Genomic DNA, 24,156 nt, shown 5'->3' with positions numbered 1-24,156 from the left:
CTCCTATAACTTCACGGTTGCTGAACCAGGGACATCCTCTCTGGACTGTTGTCCCTGGCCTTGCTCCGCTCCCAGTGCAGAGCCATGACCCTGACACCAGGCTCCCCCGCCGCCCCAGCCCACAGCACGTACATTAATATTTCTGGGAAGAATATACTCAACAGATGGAAGTTTAGCACTATTTTTACCATTGCTGGTGCAGTGAATGTAGAGAGCATGCTAATTGATTATCTGGGACAACAGAAATGCACAGGAACTAGAATTTCAAGGATTAGGGTGTCCCTGAGGATTTCCTTCGAGTTTCAGTGACAGGAGAGAGAACCTTTGTGGTGGAAACGGAAACACAGCTTTCTGTTCCCATCTGCAGCCAGCCTCCAGAGACAATAGCATTAAGGGTGATGTGAACTTCCTCTGTTCATCGCGGCGGGACGGGAGCCTCGACGCAGTTATCTGCGCTTCTATAGCAACGCTGTTCAACTTCTCACAGCTTTTTTTTGTCCTACCAGAGACATTCAACTAATGCCTGCGTTTAACGTGTCTGGGGGTAACGGTCCCATGTTTCATCTGTTTCAAAGGGCATTTATGGAAATTAGGTAGCAATTTTATCCTGAGTAAGCAGGCTCATATTCTGTCACTCTGCGTTACTCAAGCGGCCGTCACTCTTAGAAAATAGGTGTTAGGTGGTTTCAGTTAAGCGGCATTAAACTTTTGTGGACCAAGCAGTAGGATTTAATTGCAAATGCATTGTCCCATTTTAGTGGAAGCTTTGCATTAACAAGTTCCATCTTAATAAATTATTCTGTTCAACCTGCCTGGTGACTTACACTATCATAAGATCCTGCCCTTAATATTTAAATGTAAGCACAGATTTCTTCTCCCAAGGCTAAGGCTGCATAAAAAGACTTACACTGAAGCTAAGAAATCCCCTGTCTGGATCAAGATAATTTTTCTCTGAGAATAAGGAGAAACAAATACCCATGCACTTGGGAGAGGAGGAGGTTCTGCTTTAGATTGTTCTTCCTCTGTCATGTTAAAAAAAGGAATCTTGACTTAATATATAGTCTGTTTCCAAACTATTGGCATCTTTCACAAATATAGGCTGGCTGGCTTACGAACAGATAGCACAGTTTGTGTAGCCAAAGATAGTTGTCATCATGCACTTATTAATGAGTACACATATCTCTGAACATCAAATGCTGTGCTATTTTCAGAGAGGTCCTTTCAGATCCCATTTTCTGCTCTTTTTTTAAAATTTTTTTTCCTTACCTTCCTGCTGTTTTCCTTCAAAGTTCAGGGTAGAAAGCAGAGAGGAAAGGGACCTGGGAAAGGAGATGTTCTCATCCATCCAGCTTCCCCACATCAGGAGCTACTCTGTGCATGTCATTCCTGACAGATGTTTGCCTAATCTGCTCTTAAAAAACTCCAGTGATGGGGCTTTGACAGTCTCCTTAGGCAATCTGCTCCAGCGCTTTGCTGTACCTATCATTAAGAAGGGTTTCCTGATATCTAACCCGCAATTAAAGGCCACAATTTCCCGCACAACCCATCATCAGGCTGACCTTGCAGCCAAGCCAGCTCCACCAAGTTGACTGCAGTTTCCTCACTAGATCTTCCTTGCCAACACTGCTCCTTGGGTAACGTGCTGTCTTCTGCCAGGAGTAGCCGGGGCGGTGCGAGTGCTGCCGGTTTTGTCGAGTGTCCAGCCCAGCATCCCACAGGCTGGCGACAGGCAGGTTTCCCTCTCGGATCCCATGCAGCTGACGGGAAGGCGGCTGCCTGCCAGTAGAGGCTATTGAATTAGGAGATTCAGTAAATCCCAGGAGAGGCGCTGCCACAGGGAAGTTGCAGCAGGTTTGCACTGATAAAACTAGCAGCGCCCACCGTGGTCCCAGGCCTCAGAACAGGAGGTGAAGCCTTTTTTGTCCTGGAACAAAATATGCCGTGAGAGCAGTCGTACCATGTATTGCATATATGCAATCAATCGCCTCTAGCACTTTGGACATGTATTTTTTTGATGAGAGCATTTCTGTAACGATTTTAGCAGTTTAAAAGCATTTAAAAAAATCAGAGAGGTCACAGTTTTGGCTTGTTTTTTTTCCAGTTGCTTCCTTTTAAATATTAGCAGGCGAAATATATCCCATGGCAGCCAGGCGTGATGGAGAAGCTGTAGATGCCAGCCTGCTGTGAGTGAGGTCGAGGTGCTGGGGAGCTGAGGCAGTCGCCTACTGATGTGCAGCAGCGATTGAGAGTGAGTCAGTATAGATACAGGCATATCACAATATTACCTTGGCAAGATAAACTCTGAGCCACCTTTTTAATACGCTTAGGACAGTGCTGAACATTGTAAGAGTGTTTCCTTCTGCAAATTATTTACAACTGGAAGATGGTAGTAATGAATTCATGTAAAGCAGCTGGGGAAGTAGCCCTGACTCCTGAGAATAGATATTTTTTGCAATGGAAACCAGCTAGCTAAGTTAGGTTTACTTTTGCTGCCTGAGTAAATGATAGCAGTAGGTAGCTAAACTGGGTTTAGGACTAGAAATTTTTGGTGACATCCAAAATTAAATAAAATAAGGTTTGGATCAGTAGAAGGGGGGCATGTTGCCATCAGCAGAGGTGAATAATCTTTGTGTAACTGGCACTTTTGGTAAGCAGGTCAAGGTTGGTGGGGTTTCTCTCTATATTTTGACACATGCACTACAAACACCTTGATATCCATTTCATTTTACAAAGTGTGTGTGTGCACCGAGATAATGCACCAAAGGGTCACTGGCAGGTTACAATGTGCCAGCCATCACGTGCACAGAATCTAGAATAGTGCCAAGATACAATTTCAGGGGTCTGGGGACACCGATAGCATTCAGAGCCCTACGTAACACCTGTGCCCCATGTAACATCTCGCTAGCTCTTTGTCACTGAGCATCCCCGTGGCACCTGTGATCCCGAGCTGACAGGTCCGTTTCTATTTGTGCAAGGCATTTTTTAAGGCATTCTTTCCCCAGTTGCCTTCTAGATGACCTGGAGGAGTGAGCTGCCCATGTTCCTTCACTCAGGGAGCAAAAAGGAGAAAAAGGACGAAGTTAGTTTTCAAAATGAGAATTGGAGGTTTTTTTACAAAACACCGTCAAATTTGGACTTTCTGTTCCAGGCAGCATGGGAGGCAGATTTATTGCATGAGAGAGGTTTCAGCTTCAAACTAATAATTAGAAGAATACATTTAAACCTTTGTCTATATAAAAGTGATTTCAGGTGCTCAGGAATGCTCTGCCTCTTCCTTGTGGTTTGAAGGAAAAATTTTAAACATTTTCCACCCTGCAGCTATTGAGGGCAGTGAAAGAAAATACCTATAAGCTGCTAGGAAACGTACAGAATAAACTCATTTCCCACTTCCCGCTTCTTGTAATAATCATCAATTGTAGGTACTACTCCAAACATACTTTTGGACAAACTTTGCACTTTTAAAAATGGTATTTTCTGTTGGGCAGCGTTTGTTCACACCCCGTGGCAGAGAAGCAGAGGCCCAATCGAAGCCTGCTGGACTGAATGGGCTTTCGATGAGGTACAACCCCTACACGTTTTCCTAAAAATCCCTGGCGCTGTTAACCTGCGGCTCCCCTTTCCCACCCCGTCTCCCGGGGGAGAGGCAGAAGCCTATTTGAAGGCAAACAAGCCGTAGAGCCTACAAGGTGTAAATATCTTTCATAAATGCCAACGCTGAAAAAGCCTGGGCGCCGGGAGTGTGACATACGACGACAGGCAGTTCACGCCACGCGAGGGGGGAACGATACGCCGGCGCTGCCGCGGCTGCCGAGACGCGCGTGCGTTGTGCCCGGGCGTCCCTGGACCCCCCTGTCCCGGGGCAGGGGACGTGGGGCCGCTGGAGGGATGGGGAGTGGGACTACCTGCTCCTCGCCCTGTCGCTTCCACCCGCTCCCCTCGCCCCCCTCTCCGGTCGCTCCCCCTCTGCCCTCCTCCTCTCCCCAGCTTCTTCGGGCAGGGGCTGATTTAAATAGGTTGGCAGGGAGCCAGGAGCTCATCATTTTAATGCAGTGTAAAATGGAATGTGCATAATTATATGCAAGCCATATGTGAGGGAGACAGCTCAGCTGTGAATTTCGGGAGGCTGCGAGAGGGAGAGAGCGAACAGTCAGGGATCAGATGAGATAGAGCGGAACGGAGTGCAAGTGTCACCCAAATGAACAGTGTAATGAGTGTATTGCTGACACTCCTCCTTTCACCTGCTTCTCCCTTTTGCTTTAACTCGAAAGCAGAAAGTGCTGTAGATGAGAAGGGAAAAATACTATATGCAAGCAGGATTGCTAATGGGCTCTGGTAATGTCTCCATTTAAACTTCAGCTTTCTTAATTAACAGCGTAGTTCCAAATACCCAGTAACTTTTAATGCATCTTTGTCATTAAATATTTTGACCACATTTGAATGAAGGATCATTGTTCTCACTAGATGATTGCTCCTTTCAAAGCTTCACTTAAACATGGAGGGGTAATCCATTTATCTATAATAGTATTACATGTAAATTATGAGTATGAAAACTTATTTTTTTGGGGGGGGGCCTTGCTGTTAAACTGAAAATACAAGTACTTTATTTAGGGATTGCTTAAGCATGTCAAAAAGTTTGAACGAGTACGTATGTAATGTAATCCTGAAAAATGCAATGGAGTAATTTGAAACCCTGAGTTACTCACAGTTTCCAGCTCAAATATTTCATTTTGGGTTTGTGTTTTGTTGTTCTAATTATTTGCAATGCAATGAATTTGCATGTTCAACCTAAGCTATGTAAGAAAACAGCATCCCAGGTTCTCATATCTAAAAGGTGTACTGCGTATTTAAACAAACTTTTTAACAATGTTGTGTTTTGGGATTCCCGTCTGTTTTAATGATCTGAGCTGTTATGCTTTTAGCTATTTTTTTTCCTTCCATTATTTGTAAGTCCCTAAATAGGCCATTATATTTCCCTTCAGGCTAGAGATGAAGATGGACATGCTGAAAATTTTCCCCAGCAGCACTATGCTAAGGAAACTCCAAGACTTGCCTTCAAGAATAACTGCGAACTACTTGTAAGAATAACATACTTACAACAAGTCTAGATTGTTACTTTAGCACAGTGAAAACCGTTTTTTTTTTGAAAGGCTTTTGTTCATTATGACTACATTATGAAATATGATAGTTTTTTTTTTCCTGTTTAGCGTTCTAATGCTAGTTCTGCTATCCGTGAACAATTTAAGATCTCAAATTGCTTGAAACATATCTTATATTTGATGACAGCACGTGAATGGCCTTGTCGTACTACCTTGTCTCGCACGGTAAATCAGAGAGCGCCATGCAGGGAGCAGCTGGTGATGCACAAAAAGCCCCCCCCCAGCCCCGCGGCACCCCAAAACTCACTCTCCCGTCCACCTTTTAGCTCTGCTTGTTTTCGGGCAGCAGCGCCGCGTTTCGTTCTGCTGACACGCAGTACTCCCTTTAGAGCTCGCCTATTCCTCCCCTTCCTAGCTGCATGCAGGCGGGAGCATCCTCTCCTCTCCACTCCTCTCCTCTCCTCTCCTCTGCTGCGGGGAAAGAGCAAAAGACAGGAAAGCACATACAGGGAACCTGGAGTGTTTAGAAGCCATAAGAGAGATGGTATCAGCTGTGAAAGGATCTCTGTTCCAAAGCAGGGTTAATTCGCTGTTCATTTTAGCATTTGCAGCTAGGCAAGATTAAAAGCAAGCAGGAATGCCTATTATATTTCTATTAAATGAATCTGTTGGGACCTAATGTTCTTGATTAGCTTGCGAAAATGAGTGCTCCACGGTGAGTTTCTCTGTTTGCCTAAAGTAAACAGAGAATGAATTGCAATACATTTAAGAGAGATTCATGCATGGCTTTTGAAAAGGGAGTTTTAGATGAATTGGTAGATCTCTCCCTTGCATTTGCCTTTCTTCTCAGCCGCACTTAACTAAAAATGTATCGTTTGACTAAATGGAAATATTTGTGGAGAGTCAGAACACGTGGTTATATTTTGAAACAGCAACACTTTTTTTCTCATTATAACCATAGAGGAGGGGACGGCAGTGGAGGAGCTGCGTTTCCTCTGCATTAAAACCCGTGTCTGCCTCCCCCCTAGAGAACGCAGGGCCAAACGCTAATCTTGGTGTCCCAGGTGCAGCATCCAGCGAAGTCGAGCTGATGAGCCGACATAACCCAGCGCCAAAGCCAGCCCCCAGATTCAGGCAGGTGATCAGAGAAGCCCAGAGCGGAGGGCAGCAGCCCAGAGGTTGTGGCCAGTCCCCGTCCCCCGCACTAGCCAGAGCGCAGAGCGTCTTGGCCTGACCTTCACTAGTGGGCTCATAGGGTCACCTACCCCCAAGGCGTCCCCTGTGCTGAGCCAACCCCCGGTTAGGTAATGACAATGCTTTTTAGAGCCACAGGTGTCACTCGGAAAGGTCAGTGCGTTGCCAGTGTAATTCTCCCCAGCAAAAAGCGACGTGACCCATAAGACCTGATCTTGCTTCCTCTTAAACCCCTTGCAAAGTTGCTGTTGGTTCCAGGGACAGCAGGGTTAGGTCCTAAAGGGAAGAAACTAGGCAAACACAAAAAGCGATTCCCCGGTGCAGTCACAATTCTTGTGCCAAATAAGTGAACCTGTTTCTTCGAGGCCATGCCTAATTACTGTGCCGCTGGTCAAATCAGGCCTGATGAACCATCACAGGACACAAAGGTGCCCCCGAAGTCAATACGGCTTCTTGGTGTTGGAGGAGTTCAGGACTAGAGTTGGGAGACAACACGATATAAAATGTCATGTATTATTTCAATTGAAAATCTGCTTTATTTTTAGTGCAAGCAATCAATGAACCAATTAACCCTCTTTGTGCTATTAAAATCAAGCATTCTTTTAATGCCCAGTTAATTATTTCTCTGTTAATATGCATTTAACTTTTTGCTTTATTATGTCACTTCTGTACCTGGCAAAAGCTCAAGTCATCCAAGCTAGTCCTTCATGTGCTTTTTTGGACAAGTTTCAGTTCTTGTTTAAGGAAGTAATAAAACCAATTTGTCATAGTTTTATTTTTCCTATGCTATTGGAAACAAAATTGTCAGGGGTGTAATCTGTACTCAATTTGTATGTGGAAAAAAAAAAAGCAGACAAATAATGAATATGTACCTCTGCTATATTTAAAGATGTATTTTAGGAACTTTCAGTGAAAATATGCTGCTGGGCCTAGCCTTTGGTGGGGAGGGAACTAGTGTTATTATTTGTCGAAGATGCTACATGTTTCACAGAGGAGGTAGTGGTTTTCCTTCTGTATTTTTACTTTTTGGGAAACAATGCTATATTAAAATGTGCTCGAGAGTAAAGCAAATTTCACAGGAACTGGCCATTAGGACAGCATCTTTCTCCTAAAGGCTAGTCAGTATTCCTACACTTGTGCTAGGAATTGTCTCCTTGGGAGAGGAGAGAGGGGGGAAGAATGAAGGAAACGAGTGGGGACAGCTGCTTCCTTTTAAAAAATATTTTCCCAATGGTAAAAACTTACCCGGAGTCTAACAGTGCAAGTCAGATGCTGGCTGAAAGAAAAGCTGAGATTTTTTAAATGAAAGAGAATCTGAAACTTGTTTATGCTTTTGAGAATCGGGAAATCCTTGGAGTTTTCTCAGTGCAGTTAAGAGTAAGTACTGTAATAGCCTGTCAGGTGAAATTGGAGGCTTCGGCTCGAAAGTGCTTTCTTTGCTTTAGGGTTCAGCTGCCATTTTCCGGCAAGGTTTGTTCCAGCACGCGCAGGCTCCTCTGTTTGGGAAACACTTATGCCGGAGGGTGCTGCCGGGCGGGATCCAGGGGCTGGGGTGCTGCTGCTGGTTCTGCATGCCAGGGCTCTCCTGCAAGAGCCGTGCTACACTGGCTGAATTTTAACATCCCAGGTCACAGGCATGCATGGCGAGCTTTAACTCCTCACTACTTGGAGAGATTTGAAAGCATAGTAACATACAGTATTACAAATTGTATGCTTTCTTCATTGCTTACTCCTCAGAAGAAGAGGTATTTTGGTTAGTGAGGTACAACTCAGCTATTTGGGGTTTTTTTTGAGAGAGCGAGCTTGATAGGAAATAGGAGGAAGAAAGAGGTGTAATTTAGACAAAAGAAACCCCTGAGTGCTTACAGTAGTTCTGTGCATGAAGAAAAGCAGTGACAATTAAAGATTTTTGTTGGTGTAGAAAGCCATTATGCAGTTACAGGATTAGGTTAGGGTATTCATTTCCCCGTTAAATCCAGATATGTTGTTGTGTGTCATGCCGTTTGTTGTATAAGACAAAAGTTACTAAGATACTCTGGTCAATGAGGACAACAAATTTTCCTTGTGAGCTTTTCAGTATTTTTGAGAATTGTATTTTCTTAAGTTTAGCTACTCATGATAAATACTGGGAACTACATAAAACATATTTATTTTTAAAGAGCCAGGCCAGCATGCTGTCTTGGCCAGCCGTCCACTCTTCTCTCACAGGCGCTGCCTCAGGATTTTAATTTCTTATTTCACGAGTGGCTGGAAGCTTTTCTTTCAGGCACATCTCTTTGTTTCCACAAGGAAGAGGCAGAACTTAGTCTTCTGGAAGCTGATTGTCAAGGAGCACTACAGTCCAACTAATACTGGATGTGGGGAGAGAGATGGGATTAACTGTGGAGAAGGGGTAGGCTAGAGTGAAAAAGCCAGTGAAAAGCCCACAGCCTCGGCTCTAGCTGGTTGAAATTCCTGAGCCATTGCCTAGAGAAAGGAAAAATCCATCTGGCATCTACCCAGGTTAGTCAGGGTAGGAAGAGCCATGCTTGGATGCCTTTTAACAAAAGTGGGAAAGAAAAACCAACAGTTCGTCCTTTCCCCCCCCTCCAGTTACCCAGAATATCGAGTCAAGGTTTCAGATTGGCGTGCTGCTGTATGAACAAAGAAGGGTTTGAGGGGTTAAGGAAATTAAACGCCAGGTTGCTTTCCAGTTCATTTGTTTATGGAGATGATCTGAGTACCACCCACTGCTATGGGATTATATGTAAAGCAAACAAATAACCAAACAAAACATAAAAACCCTGAAAAAAAAATCATTTCCAGTCCCACACCCAGCTGTGATCCACAGTTTTCCTGCAGTAAAATCATGATCTTTTTCTCTTTGAAATCAAATAGCCTGCTCTTAGTAGTTCTGCTCTGGGAGGATAAATTCTTGATTCCAGTATGTGGTGAATTAAAAGGTAGTCCTGGTGCTTGGAAGCTGTTACGTAAAAGACACAAAATAAAACATGCTTGTTATTGGATTTAATGCAAACTCACCTACGGCCAGTTATCTTTAATCACTAACAAAAAGAGGCAGAGAAAGCTCTGAAAACACATCTACAACTGAAACATGAAATGCAAAACATTCTCCTACAAGCAAAAGGCCTTTGGGGAGGCTGCGGCATGGCTGAGAGAAGCCAGAGCTACAGCTGATGCTTTTCTTGAAGTCGTGTTGCTTTGCTCTGCTGTTCCAGCAGCACAGGCAGGGTCAGGCCATGTGGCACACGTGGGGCACCCGGACAGGGCAGCAAGGATGCAGGCAGGTTAACCGCAGCGTTACGCTGCTGGAATGTGGGACAGATTGCATACCTACAAGACTGATTTTAAAAAGCAATGAGAATATTTGTGATCAAATGAGGCCAGTAGGTTTTGTAGTCGTAGTCAAGTTAAATATAAAATATTGGTATCCTTTGGAAGCCATGAGAGTTTTGGTTTTAGAAAGTGAGATTTCGATTCTTTTTTTTAATGTGACTGACTTGTTTCCTGTGCCTCAGTGTCAAGCAAAACCGCTCCCTGTTAGTGCTTCAGCATTAAAAGGAGATATCCATCAGTACATTTATAACCACAGTGCCCTCAAAGGAGGACTGAATTTGGGGAAGAGAGCTTTGCTCATCCCCTCTCTTGCCTTTCCCCCCTTTTTGTCTCCCATGCTGCCTCCTTATTCCTAGCAGAGAGGAGAAAAAAAGCAAAGGCTTTTCCTCGCTGTAGTTCTCCCTGGCTCTTCCTTCACCCTGCTAGGTGCAAACTGGCAGAGGGAGAGGGAGAGCGCTTCCTTCATCCTGGCCCAGACTTTGGGATGCGCAGAGCTTTCGGCCAGAAAGCTGGAGCAGGACTGCTGCCTGACAGCTCTGAGGGATGCAGGGCCACATCTAGCCTTTAAGGTACCGACCTTGTGGTCAGGAGGCGATTTTGCCACCCTGGAGAGGTGGGAGGGGAGAAGGGGATGAGATCGGTGACACCCCGTGGAGCTCCAGGTCATAGAGCTACTGGTGCCAAGCCTGACAAGAGTTAAAACCTCCACGGCGGCACCTACCAGTTTCAGCATCACTCAACATTTGCTGCATCTCACCGCTGGTGCTATTTTTTGGTGGTTTACTGATGGATTTTATCAGTTTCTTGCTCAGTTTGCTGCCGCAGCCTGAGAGCAACCGATGCTGCTCCATCAGCTGCACCATGGCGTACACAATGATTCGAGCAAATGGCCGTGGAAAACCCATAACAGAGGACAGAGAGCCCGCCGTTGGTTTCAGGGACTTTGGATCAGGCACAGAGAGCTGTCAGAATGGCAGTTATGGCTCTGGAACAAAAATATTGAGAAAAGCAATTGTAGCAGTGATTTGATACTGATGTTCTTAAAACCTCAGTAATCTTGGCCGCATGAAATTCAGCCTTTCTTGTGACTGAACTAACAGTAAGGCTTAGGTCATATCGTAGACTAATCGCCTGTAACGTTTCATTTTCAAAAACTAAATTGTTCATGAGTTATAGCAGAATATTTTAAAAAGAACCTCCCCAAAACCCCACCAAAAAACTTGCATTCTGTTTCTCTTCAAGCAGGGGTAACAAACCAGGCAAAATTATGATAAAGTTTTTTTTTGTCTTTAATTGGTGCCTGGCTGAATTAAGGGCTATGTGGTGTTCACCTTACGCACACTCCTAAGACTTGAAAGTCCACAGGTGCTGGGCAAATGCACTGAAAAAAGGCAGCGCTCAGGTCACGGGCAGATATGCAGCCCGGGGGGGAGAGGAAAGCCCCAGCACCCATCGCCGGAGCATGGGGCACGAGGGCAGGCTCCGACTGACACTCCCTGCCCGCTGCCTGCCTGCGCAGGTAGGCACCCACGGGGCACTGGCTGCCTCGGCAGCTGCGCCCTGATAGGCATCTCGCCGGGATAATGCAGGACCAAGTACAGAGCTGCAGCCTGCCAGCTGCCCCGCGATATGCTGTCCCCAGGAAATGATAGGCTCTATGCCTGTCTACACACATCTATTTACTGTTTTAGAACAAATGCATCCAGTGTCTTGCCTGGTGCATGGGCTGTGTCCCTCTTGCCCTACTTTTTAATCATATGTTTTTCTACTCCATAATAGAAGTGAAGGCAGTTGCTGATGTTACGGCAGCACGGGCTGGACCTGGGAGGTTTGGGACCTGTTCCTGGGGCTGCAGCAGACCTTCTTGAGGGTCTTGAGAGACTTCCTTGCTCTTTCAGGCCTTCTGTTCCCCTTGCCCCATCCTGCATCACCATCCTGCTAAAGAAATACACTTTTTTTTTCTTGACTCACACCATGTTTAGGACTCCACAACCTCCAGTCCAAAGCCCAGTGAAATCAATAGGATCCCTCCTGTTAACTTTAAGTTGGCTCTGAATGACACCTTGTATTCTGTAGACAAGAAAAGGCTAACAGCTAATTTGAAGTGTAGAAAACATGATCTTTATTAATAATATTTAAGCTGAAGCTGCAATCAGAGACTAGCTGTAGGAACTTACAGAAAATACAACCCTGTCATAGCAAGTCTGAGACAGCAGGTCTACTGGAAAGAAGGCCCAAACCTCACTCCTTTTATACTCAGGGTTAGCGAGGGACCGTGACCTACAGCATTAAGGAGGGCGAGGGATTCCCCACGTCTTCTGCAGAGGTGGGCAGGGGAGTGCCATTAACCCTTGAGAGCAGCAAGGAGGGTAAGTCTCTGCCAGTTCCCAGCAACACATAAAACACAAGGTATAAAATCCCCGGGAGCATGGGGAGCGGCGGGAAGGAGATGGGGATAAAAGGAACGAAGCTCCCCTGCAGCCAGGCATGCAGCTTCCCACACAAGTAGGCTGGTATCCCCAGTAGCTCTACATAATCCTTGCCTTTTCAGTCCAGTGAAACGAATTAAGGAAGATGATTCAGGGAGATGAAGAGATGGAATAAAAGGTGTGACAGTGAGAGGGGTAGGCGGCATGGGAAGACAGGCAATGGGAACAGGGCAGATTTGGGAAAGACCACGGCTACCGACAGTGGGTGATTGGCCTCCCAGAGCCGAGAGCGAGTCATATCCCCTTTCCCGCAGCACTCACCTTGGGTACGCTAGAAATAGCAAGCAACTTCACCCCAGTGTCTCTAGTTTAGCATTTTCCTTCATACCAATACAGGAGCATTATTTTAGGATGTGACGCTTGACACTTAGTGAACACAAACTTGCCTTTCCAAAGAAGGAGGCATGTTTTCTAGTTTTTAACATCACTGTTATTATTATTATTTCAAAAGAGAAGCAAAATGCATTTGTTCAAAAGGATAATAATTAAAATCCCATTACAGCTCCAATTCTGTCATCTTCCTCCCCAGAACAAGCATTAAAATTTTTATTAATTAATGTGCAATTACTGGTGACCTCTGAATAACTTCTCCAACCTTAATTTCTCCTCACTGCAATACTGTGTTGTATTACTCCATTTTTACTCTTTGCTTTCCTCATTTGATGTGTTTTCTGAAGTTATAATTTTCATATTAAACATGTTCTCATTGAAAAATTGCTTTTTAAAATATCATTTTTAAAAAATCAGACTTTTTATTGACTGGGAATTTAAACAAGTAAAAAGTTAAGAAACTCTTAGCTGAAAATGCATTTTTTAACAGGCTACTTCTTAATAACAATTTCAATAAATTTTAAAGTAAAAAAGCCTGAAAAAAATTGTCAGTCATCCCCCCACCCAAAACTCTATAAAACTGGAAAAAAAAAGCAGGTTTGTATCCCTTGGAAAGAAAACCAGTTGTGAATCGTGGCTTTGCTTTATGAAACTGGCATTCATAACCAATTTAAATAAAATTCAGACAGTTTTTATAGAACGTTAAAGAATAAAGATATGCCTTGTTCCAAAGGAAGTGAAGTGCGGTGAAATAAAATTCATCGGATTTCCTTCCACGTAAAGTGGAAATAAAATTTCCAAAGTCATCACCCAGAGCTATAAATGTTTTCTTCTTGGGGTCTGTGCAGATGACTCAGTAGGGCCCGTGGGGCACCCTGGCCGCTACCTGGGAGGAGCCGTCCCTCGCTCCACATCTCGCCGCGGCTGTACCTGCAGCACAGGGTCAGGCCATAAAACTGGCTTTAGTTTTCCGGTGCTCAAGTCCTTTTGCACCTGTGACCCGGGCTCTCACTCATGCAGGGCGTTAATGAGAACGGGTTTTGTCAGGTCTGAAATGATGCCTACATAGACCAGTGTGACTTTCTGTAACGGTGCAATTGGCTTATGTCTCATCTTGCTGCATGTGTTGCCCCTGTTAAAAAGGAAAAGAGTTTGAAGGCTTTGACCCCTTTAAGAGCCAACATACAGCAGTAAGAGAGTGGGATCTTGAAAACCGGGAGCCCGTGCTCTTTTTATTTCTCAGAGTTAAGATCTAGCTCATGGGAAGGAGGGTTGAGAAGAGCCTGGCCACCATTCAGCTGGACTGCAGGGAGACTTGTGGGTGCTCTGGGATATTTAGTGTGTGGCCCCCTCTCTTTCGGAATCCCTAGGACTGTGCAGGGCTTCCAGGAATGACGTCCCAAGAAGGCAGATTAACACCATGCAGTTTTCTGAAGGCACACCGAGGAAGATCTTTCTGCAAGGAGGACGTATCTCACTGCTCAGTGCTGTCTGTAGCAGGCACCTTTTTTACATCTCAGCAGTGACGCGTATTATATTGCTTTCAGGATAGGAAAAAAACCCCCAAAATATAAATCCTGCATTTTATTATAGAAGTTAATACCAATAATTACTTAAAATCTAATGAATTTCAGTTCTCACTTAATTGCTTTTGAGTAGTTCACTTAACTTATTAAAAAGAAGCAAGGACATACTCATTTAATGAGCAGCAGCAGCCTTGGCCTAGCATCTGCCTACATTCTCTTTTCAATTAATCAATTATAGTCCAATGGTGTGTAATTACACATTAAGAAAGTTATTGGATATCGCAGCATGGCTGTCCCAGGGGGCTCATGAATACACTAATATAACACACCTGTAATGACCTGTTCTCAGATCCGCAAATTGCTCCCATTTCTCTCTCTCTCTCATTGCTAAATGAAGATGAGAGCAATTACCATTAACTTTTTGAGTCACATCTAGTCAATGAGAGAGAAAAAAGATAGCTACCAGCATTCATAATAAATCTGCCTGTTGGTACTGAGTATTTTAACTGCACCGGGCATCAAGCTGGAAGGCAGTAAACATGCATCGGGATCGTACAGGGTTGTCTGGCCTGAGCACACGCTTCACCTGTAGACGAGAGAAACAGGCAAGCAGGAAAACCTCATCAGATCACATCCAGGTGTGGTTTGTCTGGGTCGGTTCGAATCAAACCAAACTCTGGAACTGATCCCTATGCAGTGGCTCTAAGTCTTTGCATAGCAACTAAGCCGTGTTGCTGTTGTGCAGAGGTTTTTTTCGAACGCTAGAAAGAACAAAATTTACTATGTAATGGCAGAAAGGCTTTGGTTGTGCGAGAGGATACAGTCACCAATGCTCTCTTATTAATGCATAACAAATGAAACCAAAGAAAGACTCTTAATCTGCATAATGAAGTCTGACAGATTGTAAATTGGTGATTTAGTCAACTAAAGGGTCCAAAAATGCTCCGTGGAAGTGAGCTTTTGATGGCTCCATAAGTCAAACAGGGGATGATATCTGTCAACAGTTTTATAAATGTTGTCTTGCAGAGTGTGCTTTCCATGTGCATTGTCTCTGTCTCTGGGAAGAAGTGGCTGTTTCCCTACATGAAGTTTTCTTGTTCATGCTTTCATTTGCAGACTGGGGTCTTTCAGGTGGGTGTACATGCAGGTCAGTGTGCAGCAGTATCTTGACCACAGCTGTTCTTTACAAGCAGGGTCCATTTTGCTCATGGTAATCTAAATTATTTCCATGCTGTATGCCTTGCACCAAACTAGCATTAACAACTTCAGTGAAACCTTCATCATGCCAGAGGTTACTTCTCTTTTTAAGGACCGTGCATGTCTCCTTGTGCTTGATATCCCTCAGGATAATACTCCTGTGGGATTCCAGTGGTCAAACGCTCTCAGTTGCACTCACAGACAATGGATGTTTCAGTCTGAGCTTCAGCTGGTTCCACATTTCACTGTGGTTTTCACCTGTGCCACATTTCTTCCCAGTTCCACAGCACCCTTTGGTTTAGGACATGGTTCAGTTCACATGCCCAGCTGTAGCATCTCAGTATTTGACATCTGCCTGGACTCTCTCTAGGTCCCATTGATAGTTAACAGAGGAAGGCAAGCACTTCTAGAGCGTGATTTACTCCAAATAATTAAGTGCTGATTTAGGATTGGTTAAACCACCTTTAGATGTGCCTATATCTGTTCATTAACTAGCTAAATACCTTCCATATGACACCTACATGTTCAATAGCTACAGTCATCAGCTGAACTCCATAATTCTGCGTGCGTCTAACTTCAAGCTTGCATGTAGAGCCATTCAGTTCAAGCAGAGGGACTGCTTGTATGCTTGAAGTTAGGTTTCTGCTAACTTTGTGTTTAGATGTCTAGTCTTCAGCTTTGAAATGGGCATGCTGTTATTTAATTGCCTTTGCATGCAATTTGAGATCGAGATTAAAATGTTAGAAGTGAAAAGCGATATCTATTATTTAATGTTGTGTTATGCTCCAAATAGCTAGCAACAGCACTCTTGGTATTTGCAGAGAAGTTCATTTATTATGAATTGTTATCTGACACAATAGGAGAAAACAGGTTCTGAGGTTTTCTTTTAGGTATTTAAAAATAATTTGACTGTCCAGGCAATGCATAGTAACTGAAGCAAACAGAGTAGTGAGTGTGGATCCCACAAAGTGATCAAAGTGTGCATGTGTACAACATTTTCAAATTCTGCTCAATGCACAGCTTTGTTTATGCTCGGGACCAAAATTTAATTCTGTGCTTTTTTTTTTTTTTTAATCAGTGCCTGAATGATCCATTAAAAATGTTTTAAACAGAGAAAGGAACACAATTATAGTCTAGAGCTTTAATATACAATACAATATTCGGTTGTACAGGCTGGTTAAATATTGGTCCTAAAATACCTGTCAGTTGGCTCTTAAGTTGTCTAGCTTTTGTGTGTCTGATGGGGAGGAGGGTGGTATTTCATTCAGCTGCAAAAATTTGTTTCTAGCTGCAAAATCTCATTTATAGCTGCAAAAATTCGTTTCTAGCTATATTCTCCACAAGAGGCTGTAACTCATTGCATGTCACTTTCCTAATTGAGCAATAAACTCTGTATTGTACTAATACTTTTTATTATGAGGAGTAAACATGCTTCTTCTAGACAGGCAGAGGAATAATTGACTACCTGTGGCCAGTCCTGAATGAACATTACTGCACATGCCACTGAAATTACTGTCTCCTTGGTCAAGATGGGAAACAGTAATATTCCAAGAGATTTTTTTGTGGTTAGGAAGCTAACACACCGATACATTTCCACTTTCTAACAACGTGGATTCCTGACTGCCAAGGGAAGAAGCAGTCAGTGCTCACTTGGTTACTGACCCTCTCTCTGTCTTCGGGATTCAAACAGCAGCTTCATTTGTTAAACACATTAAGTGAAGGGCCAGATTCTGGCTCGAGCCAGGGATGCGTTTACATCACCCTGGCAATAGAAAGAAGTCTCAAAAGGTGGTGTGCATGTAATGTACTCCCGTGGCCCCTTTCTGCTGCCAGAGTGGTGCAAAGGAGCCTCAAAGTGGATGAGAATCTGTCCCAAACATACGTTTATGTAATGCTGGAAGATAGTGCTAGGACATTGTGCTGGTGTCTCGTGTTACAGCTGGCCCGGCACCAAGTCATAAGAGCTGACGGATGCTGGAAAGTAAAATATTAAAGAGCTAAGAGATTGACTCAGTAGAGAGAAATGGTAAACGCTTCTCTTATCAGTTATTTTTTACTTTGTATTAATAAATCTCTGGGACCGTGTCTCATGTAAACCGCCAGATCCTTCAGGATCCAGTCTCTTCTTTAAATTGGAAGCAGGGAGTGCCATGAGAAAAGCACGCAGGTGAGACTCCCGGCTGTGCACGCACCCGCAGCACACGGTGCCCCTGCCAGAGCACCTGCCTGGGGAGGAACGACATCCTCGGCAGGTGCACGCACACCCTTACAGGCACAGGGGTTGTGCAGGGCCTGGAAAATGTGTCCAGTCTTATCTTACGCATATCCTATTTCTTCCTTTCCGAGAGATTGCAAGGGGCTGTGTTGAGCAAGTGCTTTTCTCCCCAGCGGGTGTGCTGGGTGCATTGCCACAGGGCTCTGTGCTGTCATCCTTCTCAGTCACCATGCCACCACGTTCATTTGATGAGGGATGAGGGGTTATAGCTGATGCGCTTGCACAGTCCGGCAGTCCAGGTTTAGGTCTCTTCTTCCTCCAGCCACAAACTAGGGCTGAAAGCCTCCCCAGTAGCAAAGCATGGCCAAGGCCTGGATGAGTGCAAGCTGTCCAAAGTTCAAACCAGATTAGCTCAAGATCATTGCGATCAGTGAAAGGAAACAACCAGAGGGCCTGGCTGCTGACATACCCCCCCACATAAATGCAGATATTTGCCCACATTGCTTATCAAAATCCTTCCTTGCAGGACCTCACTGAAGTCGCAGCTGCCCTAAGTCACCACACAGCAGCAGTGACAGCAGTGGTGGCTGCCTTCTGTCCAGGAGCAGAGAACTTTCCTCTCCAGTGCTGCCCTGGTGAGATGTGTCCCTTTGGTGTCCCTGAGCTGCTGTCCCTCTGCGGCCGCCTCTGCGCTCAGCCAGGAGGTGGGGACTGACCGGACTGCAGCAGCCTGCTTGGGTGAGCTGCAGTACCTTGCTCTCGTACTTGGAAAGCAGGCTGTGCTTGCATCCATCGAATTTACTATAATCCCACCGCTGTTTGCCTCCAGCTCAGCTGAGTTACTGTGAGTGCTGGGAGGAGCCATAATGTACACAAGTTTGGCCCAGTTTCTCCTCCGTGCTGCTAGGAAAACCTGCTGAAACCAAATCTGATTAACACAGTGGAGAAAATAGCTCTGCTGTAAAACACTGAGGATTGCCACTAGTGCCGGTATGTTGCGAGGAGAAGTGGAAACGGCGTTTTGAATTTTCACAGACTGATGGGTGCTGCAGTTCATGGTCTGTGCTGGCTGTCTGCGCGTTCCTCGGTGCTGAGCTAGCAAAATCCTGCGTGGCCTGGGGAATCTGCCTTTTATTTTCAGAGCCACTTTTTGAATGTCAGAGTGGCAGTGCATTGATACCATGGTGACTTGCCACAGCAGGAGTGTCGTGGAGGTACTGCATCCCTGGTGTGCAAAGCCCTTGTCCTGCACCAAAATTCATCCAGATGAATGTGGGTACCCATGCCAGAGGTATGAGCTGCTGCGGGCAAGGGACCTCCCAGTGCTCTCAGGGTTAGAAAACGGCAAAGAAGGCAAATCCAAAATAGCCTGGACCTTGTTGATCCTCCAGGAACTCCGTATAGCTCTGTCTTAGAAGGGGGATTTGCAGAGTGCCCGGATTGTGGCATTCAGAGGGAATCAGAAGTGTTCAGACTTCACATTGTGTGTTTTCTCACTGCTGCTTGTTTCCTGGGTGGGATTTGCTCCTTTTCATAGCTGTAAATGCAGCACCTGGGTGAGCTCTGGGAGGAGCCTGACTCAGAGCAGGTCACCCTGAATTTGAGTATATATACTCACCTGAGTATATATACTCATCTGAGTATATATACGGTGAAAAGCTAGAAATGGAAAAGATCTATTAGTTCCTCCAGCCAGTGCTTTGATTCTAAAGCATATCTGTAACATGCTGTAGGCTGGGGGGGGACGGGGACGGGAAGAGAAAATCTCTCGTTTTTCTGTAAATGGAGAAGCAGTGAGTATCACGATCTGGTCTGAGAGAAACTGCTCCGCAGTCTCGACAGTGTGTGCTCCCTTTTAGACAACTTCACTCTTCAGTGAAAGCATTGGGGGAATTTTGAAGCTGTGCCTGGTGCCCCTGCCTGTAAGCATGATAGAGAAAGAGAGCAAGTGAGAGGAGAAGAGAGAGAAAAGGGCACAGACTTTTGGTGAGGACAGGGAAGTGATTTCAGGTGTTCGTGACACCACGCGAACCTTGCGTGGTTAGTATCTTCCTGAGCACAATATACCCTGGAGGGTGGAGGAAACGGTAATGGGTAGAGGTGGGGTGGAGGGAGTGAAAACTACCTGCAGACGTGGCATCTGGAAAAATCGAGACAATGCGACTATTTTTAGCAAAAGTGCAAACAGTGATAGATGCCACAGGGCTGCTGTCACTAAAACTTGGCTATAAGCAACATATTCATATTTAAACAAGTCAGCTTTGCACATTGAAATGAGCAAACACTGCTTGTTTGTTTGTTGTGCAGAAGCCATCAGCTTCGCTCCTTATCCCTTCACCGTGGTGGTGATGCGGAGTCACGATGATGGATCGGCTGTCTATCTAGCTTATCTGCAAGGCCACAAAACGTTCACATATTACACTTCATGACAGGCTGTTCTCATGCAACAGTGGAAAATAGGAATTTGGGGCTGCCCTTGCAAAAGTACCATCTCCTGCACAACATTGCCATTCCGGTAAGCTCACTTGGCACAGTTTGTACAGCTAAGCACATCCACTGTGAAACCTAACACTGGGATGCACATGAATAAAATCACACAAAATCAGGAGAACAGCAAGCATCAGAGAAGCTTTTGAACACAGGGGGCAAACCAGCAAGGATGGAGTTCCTGCAGTTTCTCTCCTGCTTAGAGGGGGCCTTTGTCACCTCTGGTAAAGGGCCTCCAGCTTATACCAGCATTATACTTGGCCAATTATCTTATTTAGGTATCTCATATATATTTAGGTCTTGAAAAGGTCAACAGCAGAGCATGGCTGGGCAGGGTTTTTTGAAGCTACAGGACTGGAAGCTTTGCTTCTAGCATCATTAGAAAATAATTGCTTGTAAATGTCCAGGGATTTGAATCTACATCTTGGAGCTCTGAAAAGGAGGGCAGGAAGGTTTAAAACATTATTGAAACAGCTGCTGCTAACGTTACACTCGCTGCAGATGCCGAGCAGGGAGCGAGTGGAGCGCACCGGGGGGGGCACGATGGCTGCACCTCACCTGCCTCAGTACCCTTGTGCTGGGAGCCTGTCTTCTCACACTGCTCCTTGTGTGACTGTCCCCAGCACAAACACGCTCCTCCATCCAGAATTCCCACAAGCTGGCGCATGTTTATTGACTGCAGTGAGGCAGGGATTTTCCCTGTGGCACTCCAGCTGAGCTGTTTTCACCTAAGTGTATCTGCTATTCTTCCATTTTAAATTATTTTTGTCCTTTGTTTTTTGTTTTCTGCTTCTTGCAACTTTTTCCTTAGGTCTCTCTTCCCTCTCTGAATATCTCTCTTCCTCCATTACTATCTTTCCTTTCTCTCAGTTTAACTATCTTCTTCCCTAGGTCCATGATAAATCTCATCACTTATTTTTTTATACCCCCACTTGTTTTCGAAGTTCCTGTAGTCTTTGGCTCCTTGGTTCTGTTAGCTCTAGAAAGTCCCCTTCCCTAAATGTTGTAAGGCCCAGATGTTACTAAATGTGATTTTTACCATCTAAAAACCTATTTTTACCATCTAAAAACCTGTCGGTTACTGCTGCTGCTCACAGCTTGATTTCTCAGTATGACCAAACTGGGTAGCTTGTGACTCTGAACACAAGCCCTGAGTTGTGTTCAATCCAAGGAAGATTGTCTCGACGCCTGGTATTAGACCAGTCCTTAAGGAGACGTCCGTTCACTCCTCAGCTCTGTTACAGATATTCCCTGTGACCTGGCCAAGTCATTTTATCTCTCTTTGTCTCTGCTCCCCGTTCAGAAAATGGACATAATTCCACTTCTGAGGCTCGTGTGAATTGCTACGATGAATTCCTCCTGCCTACTTTGCCTCTACCTCATCCCTTTTGTCTGCACAACTGTCAGCGGGGATAAAGCGCCACCGAATCAGAGTAGCCATGGTCGGTGCAAAGCTTATGCTGCAAGCGGCTGGCCCAGCCACTCGCCATAGCCTAATGACATTGATAGCAGAGAGGCAGCTTTATTACAGTTTGCATAGCAGCCTTGTGTGCTTTGAGGAGCTTCCTATGCTATCTGTGAGTAGCGAACAGAGACCTTTCCAAGGCAGGGTGCTCAGGAGTACACAGTGGTTATTGCAGGACAAAGGGATAAAATGGCTTCCTTTGAGGGCTTCCTCCACCGGGTCCTTAGCAGAAAATGTGGGGCCTTGGAAGTACCAGAAGGAGAGGGAGGGAGGCAAGGCAACTGCTCCATTTGTAAAACCCATCTCTGTTTTTTATACCTGTCGTCCGTCCTCTTTCCCTCACCCTCCCCACTTTAGTTCTATGACAATAATGAAATAAAGGCAGGCAAGGTGAAGGCATCCTTAAGGTTGTCATTGTTGCCAAGTAATGCTAATAGCACTTTCTCACATACCTGCTTCTGTAAACTAATGTCATTTAATTATTGTGATGTTGCAAATGAAGGTGCCCACACACAAATTCAATATGGATTTAACTATTAGAGGTGGAATGCCAATTAAGCACACACCAAAAGCAAGTGGTGTATTTTGATTTGTCATCTGATTTATTATCATTATATCACACACCACCAGAGTCAGGAGTAGAGAACCAGCCCTTTGTACGTAAAGCTTGCTCTTAAATCTGCACTTCACAAGAAAATGGCAACCGGCATAAAACATTTGTTTTTAAAATACAGTTGGGAGTGTAGTTTTGAAGCATTCTGCATCTGAGGTAAGGAACACAAGGGAAGTATGACTTCTGGTAGGCAGATGCACATCTTCAAAAGAAGCACCGAATACAATACCATTCACATACATAACGTATGTCAAAAAGCCTTCAGTGAAAATCCAAATTATGCAAGGAAGAAAATCCAGCTTACAACCAGTTTAAATGTGTTGGCCAAGTCAGCTAAGAAGATCTGCAGGCTTGGGCTTCAGCAGCTAGGGGCACATTGTCTGCCTACCAGCTAATTACTGGGGTTTTCAATTTTTAAGTTATCTTCTAGCGTTGCATTTTTCAATTCTAGTCAGTCAGCGTTGCCTTTCGGGGTGAGGAGCACAATGCTGGTGGAGCATCCCGCCTTGTGCAGCCTGAGCACATTTATAATGCTCTCCTGCTCTCCCAGCCTGTAAAGAGTCCTTCTTTGAATACTGTGCACTGCTCACCATGCAGGCAACTCATTATCCCAGGCATTTCAAGACTAATTTATAGGACATTTGGTTAATTTGCATAAGCCATCCAGTACACAGAAGATGTCTCCACAATAAAGTAATATGCCAAAATTGGGATTTATATGAAAACACCAATACGGGGGGTGGGTGTGTGTGTGTGTGCGCATTTTTAAGAAGCTGTCATTAGCACCGATCTCTAAACGAATACCTCTGATAAAAAGTCACAGAATCTGCCTCTCCACCTACTGTATGTGAAGCTCCCATGTAATTTTCTGCTTTGAATCTTGCTCGTCTTTTTATTAAGTAAGATGGGGTTTGATCCTTAAAACAGCCTTGAAATATGAATACTTGGCGCTGTTGGTTTTGTCTAAAAAGGAAACAAAATCCCCCAAACTGAATCCAAATTGAGGGCTGCACGTTCAGCTATCACTGCGAGGAGCCTCACACGTCCGCAGCTCTGATTATTACCTTGACACCAGAAACAGGAGGGCCTGTAATCCTTGAAACAGCTGACATCTGAAGCGCTGATTCTTCCTGTGCTTTGAGTTAGTCAGTCCTTGATCTCCGTGCCTGGCATGCAAGCCTGGCTTTCACTGAAACCTGACCTCGCGGTCTCTTCTTGTGCAGCCCTGTTTGTCTTCTGCTGTTCAGAAATGTGCAGCTTCTGTCCTCAGGACTCTGAATTAGAGCTGCACGGGTCAAAGGAGCAAACAGGAGAGTTGTCGTTATTGGATCCAATGCCTACCCTTGATTTAGGTGTCCTTGGTTTGTTTTTTTTTAATAACGATTACAAAATAAGAATGTTGCAAGAAGTTTTTTAAGTAAACCTTTCCCCTGCAAGGTGGCACTGGCTTTCCGTGATCTCTAATGCACGACTGCTTCACCTACAGGTACAGATGTTTTTGCTCCCTTCCTTGCAAAGCCAGCCTGGGATTTGAAAGTCAAGTTGGTTTCTTTCTGCTCTCCCTAATATGTCTTCTGCCATTATGAGGCCTCTGAAGAGCACATTAAGTCCATATTTACCCCTGTGCAATCTAATTAACTTCCAGAATAACTGTGCAGGTGTAACTGAGATCTCAGTTTGAAGGGAGCTTTGCTCCACTTACTATAATTGAAAGAGCCGTTTGGCCAGCAGCATTTCTATTAGCAGTAATGCTGTTGGAAAAGTAAATAACTTAGTTGGACTTTTGGACTGAATTTGTAGGAATGCCAGCTAGAATTGCGTAAGTGAATGCATATGTATCTGCTTACTTGTAAATAGAAGCTTACTTGAGGTGGAAATCACATGTACAATAAACATGTAATCCTGATGCCATTGCTACAAATTCATTTCCCAGGGCAGAGCTACGGTTTCAAGAGCCCATTTCAGTGCTTTATTGTTTTGCAGGTTTGAACAGTGTTGGTTGTTCGCTTTGGTGCCTCAAGTGTAGTTCCAGTTAGGTGAAACCTGCTGGGTATTTAATGGCTTGTTGAGCTTGAACCAGAAGTTACTCTATTAGACCTGTTATTCTAGCTTTTGAGTTTAGTATTTTCAATTGCAGGAATTTGTGGAGTTTTTTTAATCAAACTGTACTACCGGTTACATGGAACTGACAGCATTAGCTTGAACATA

The 24,156-nt window shown here is 44.6% G+C and overlaps 1 protein-coding gene across 1 annotated transcript in view; it reads left to right on the top strand.

The window, feature by feature from the left end:
- SOBP (sine oculis binding protein homolog) overlaps positions 1–24,156 on the top strand; it is a 115,940-nt gene that overhangs the window by 59,022 nt on the left and 32,762 nt on the right. Inside the window, exon 5 of the mRNA XM_009820633.2 lies at positions 4,980–5,075. Within this exon, the coding sequence (XP_009818935.1) occupies positions 4,980–5,075 (96 nt within the window). The remainder of the gene's footprint in view (positions 1–4,979; positions 5,076–24,156) is intronic.

Source organism: Gavia stellata, chromosome 2, assembly GCF_030936135.1.
Source record: "Gavia stellata isolate bGavSte3 chromosome 2, bGavSte3.hap2, whole genome shotgun sequence".
Lineage (NCBI taxonomy): Eukaryota > Metazoa > Chordata > Aves > Gaviiformes > Gaviidae > Gavia > Gavia stellata.
The sequence above is the reverse complement of the archived record's forward strand: the minus strand, read 5'-3'. Positions and strand labels throughout refer to the sequence as shown.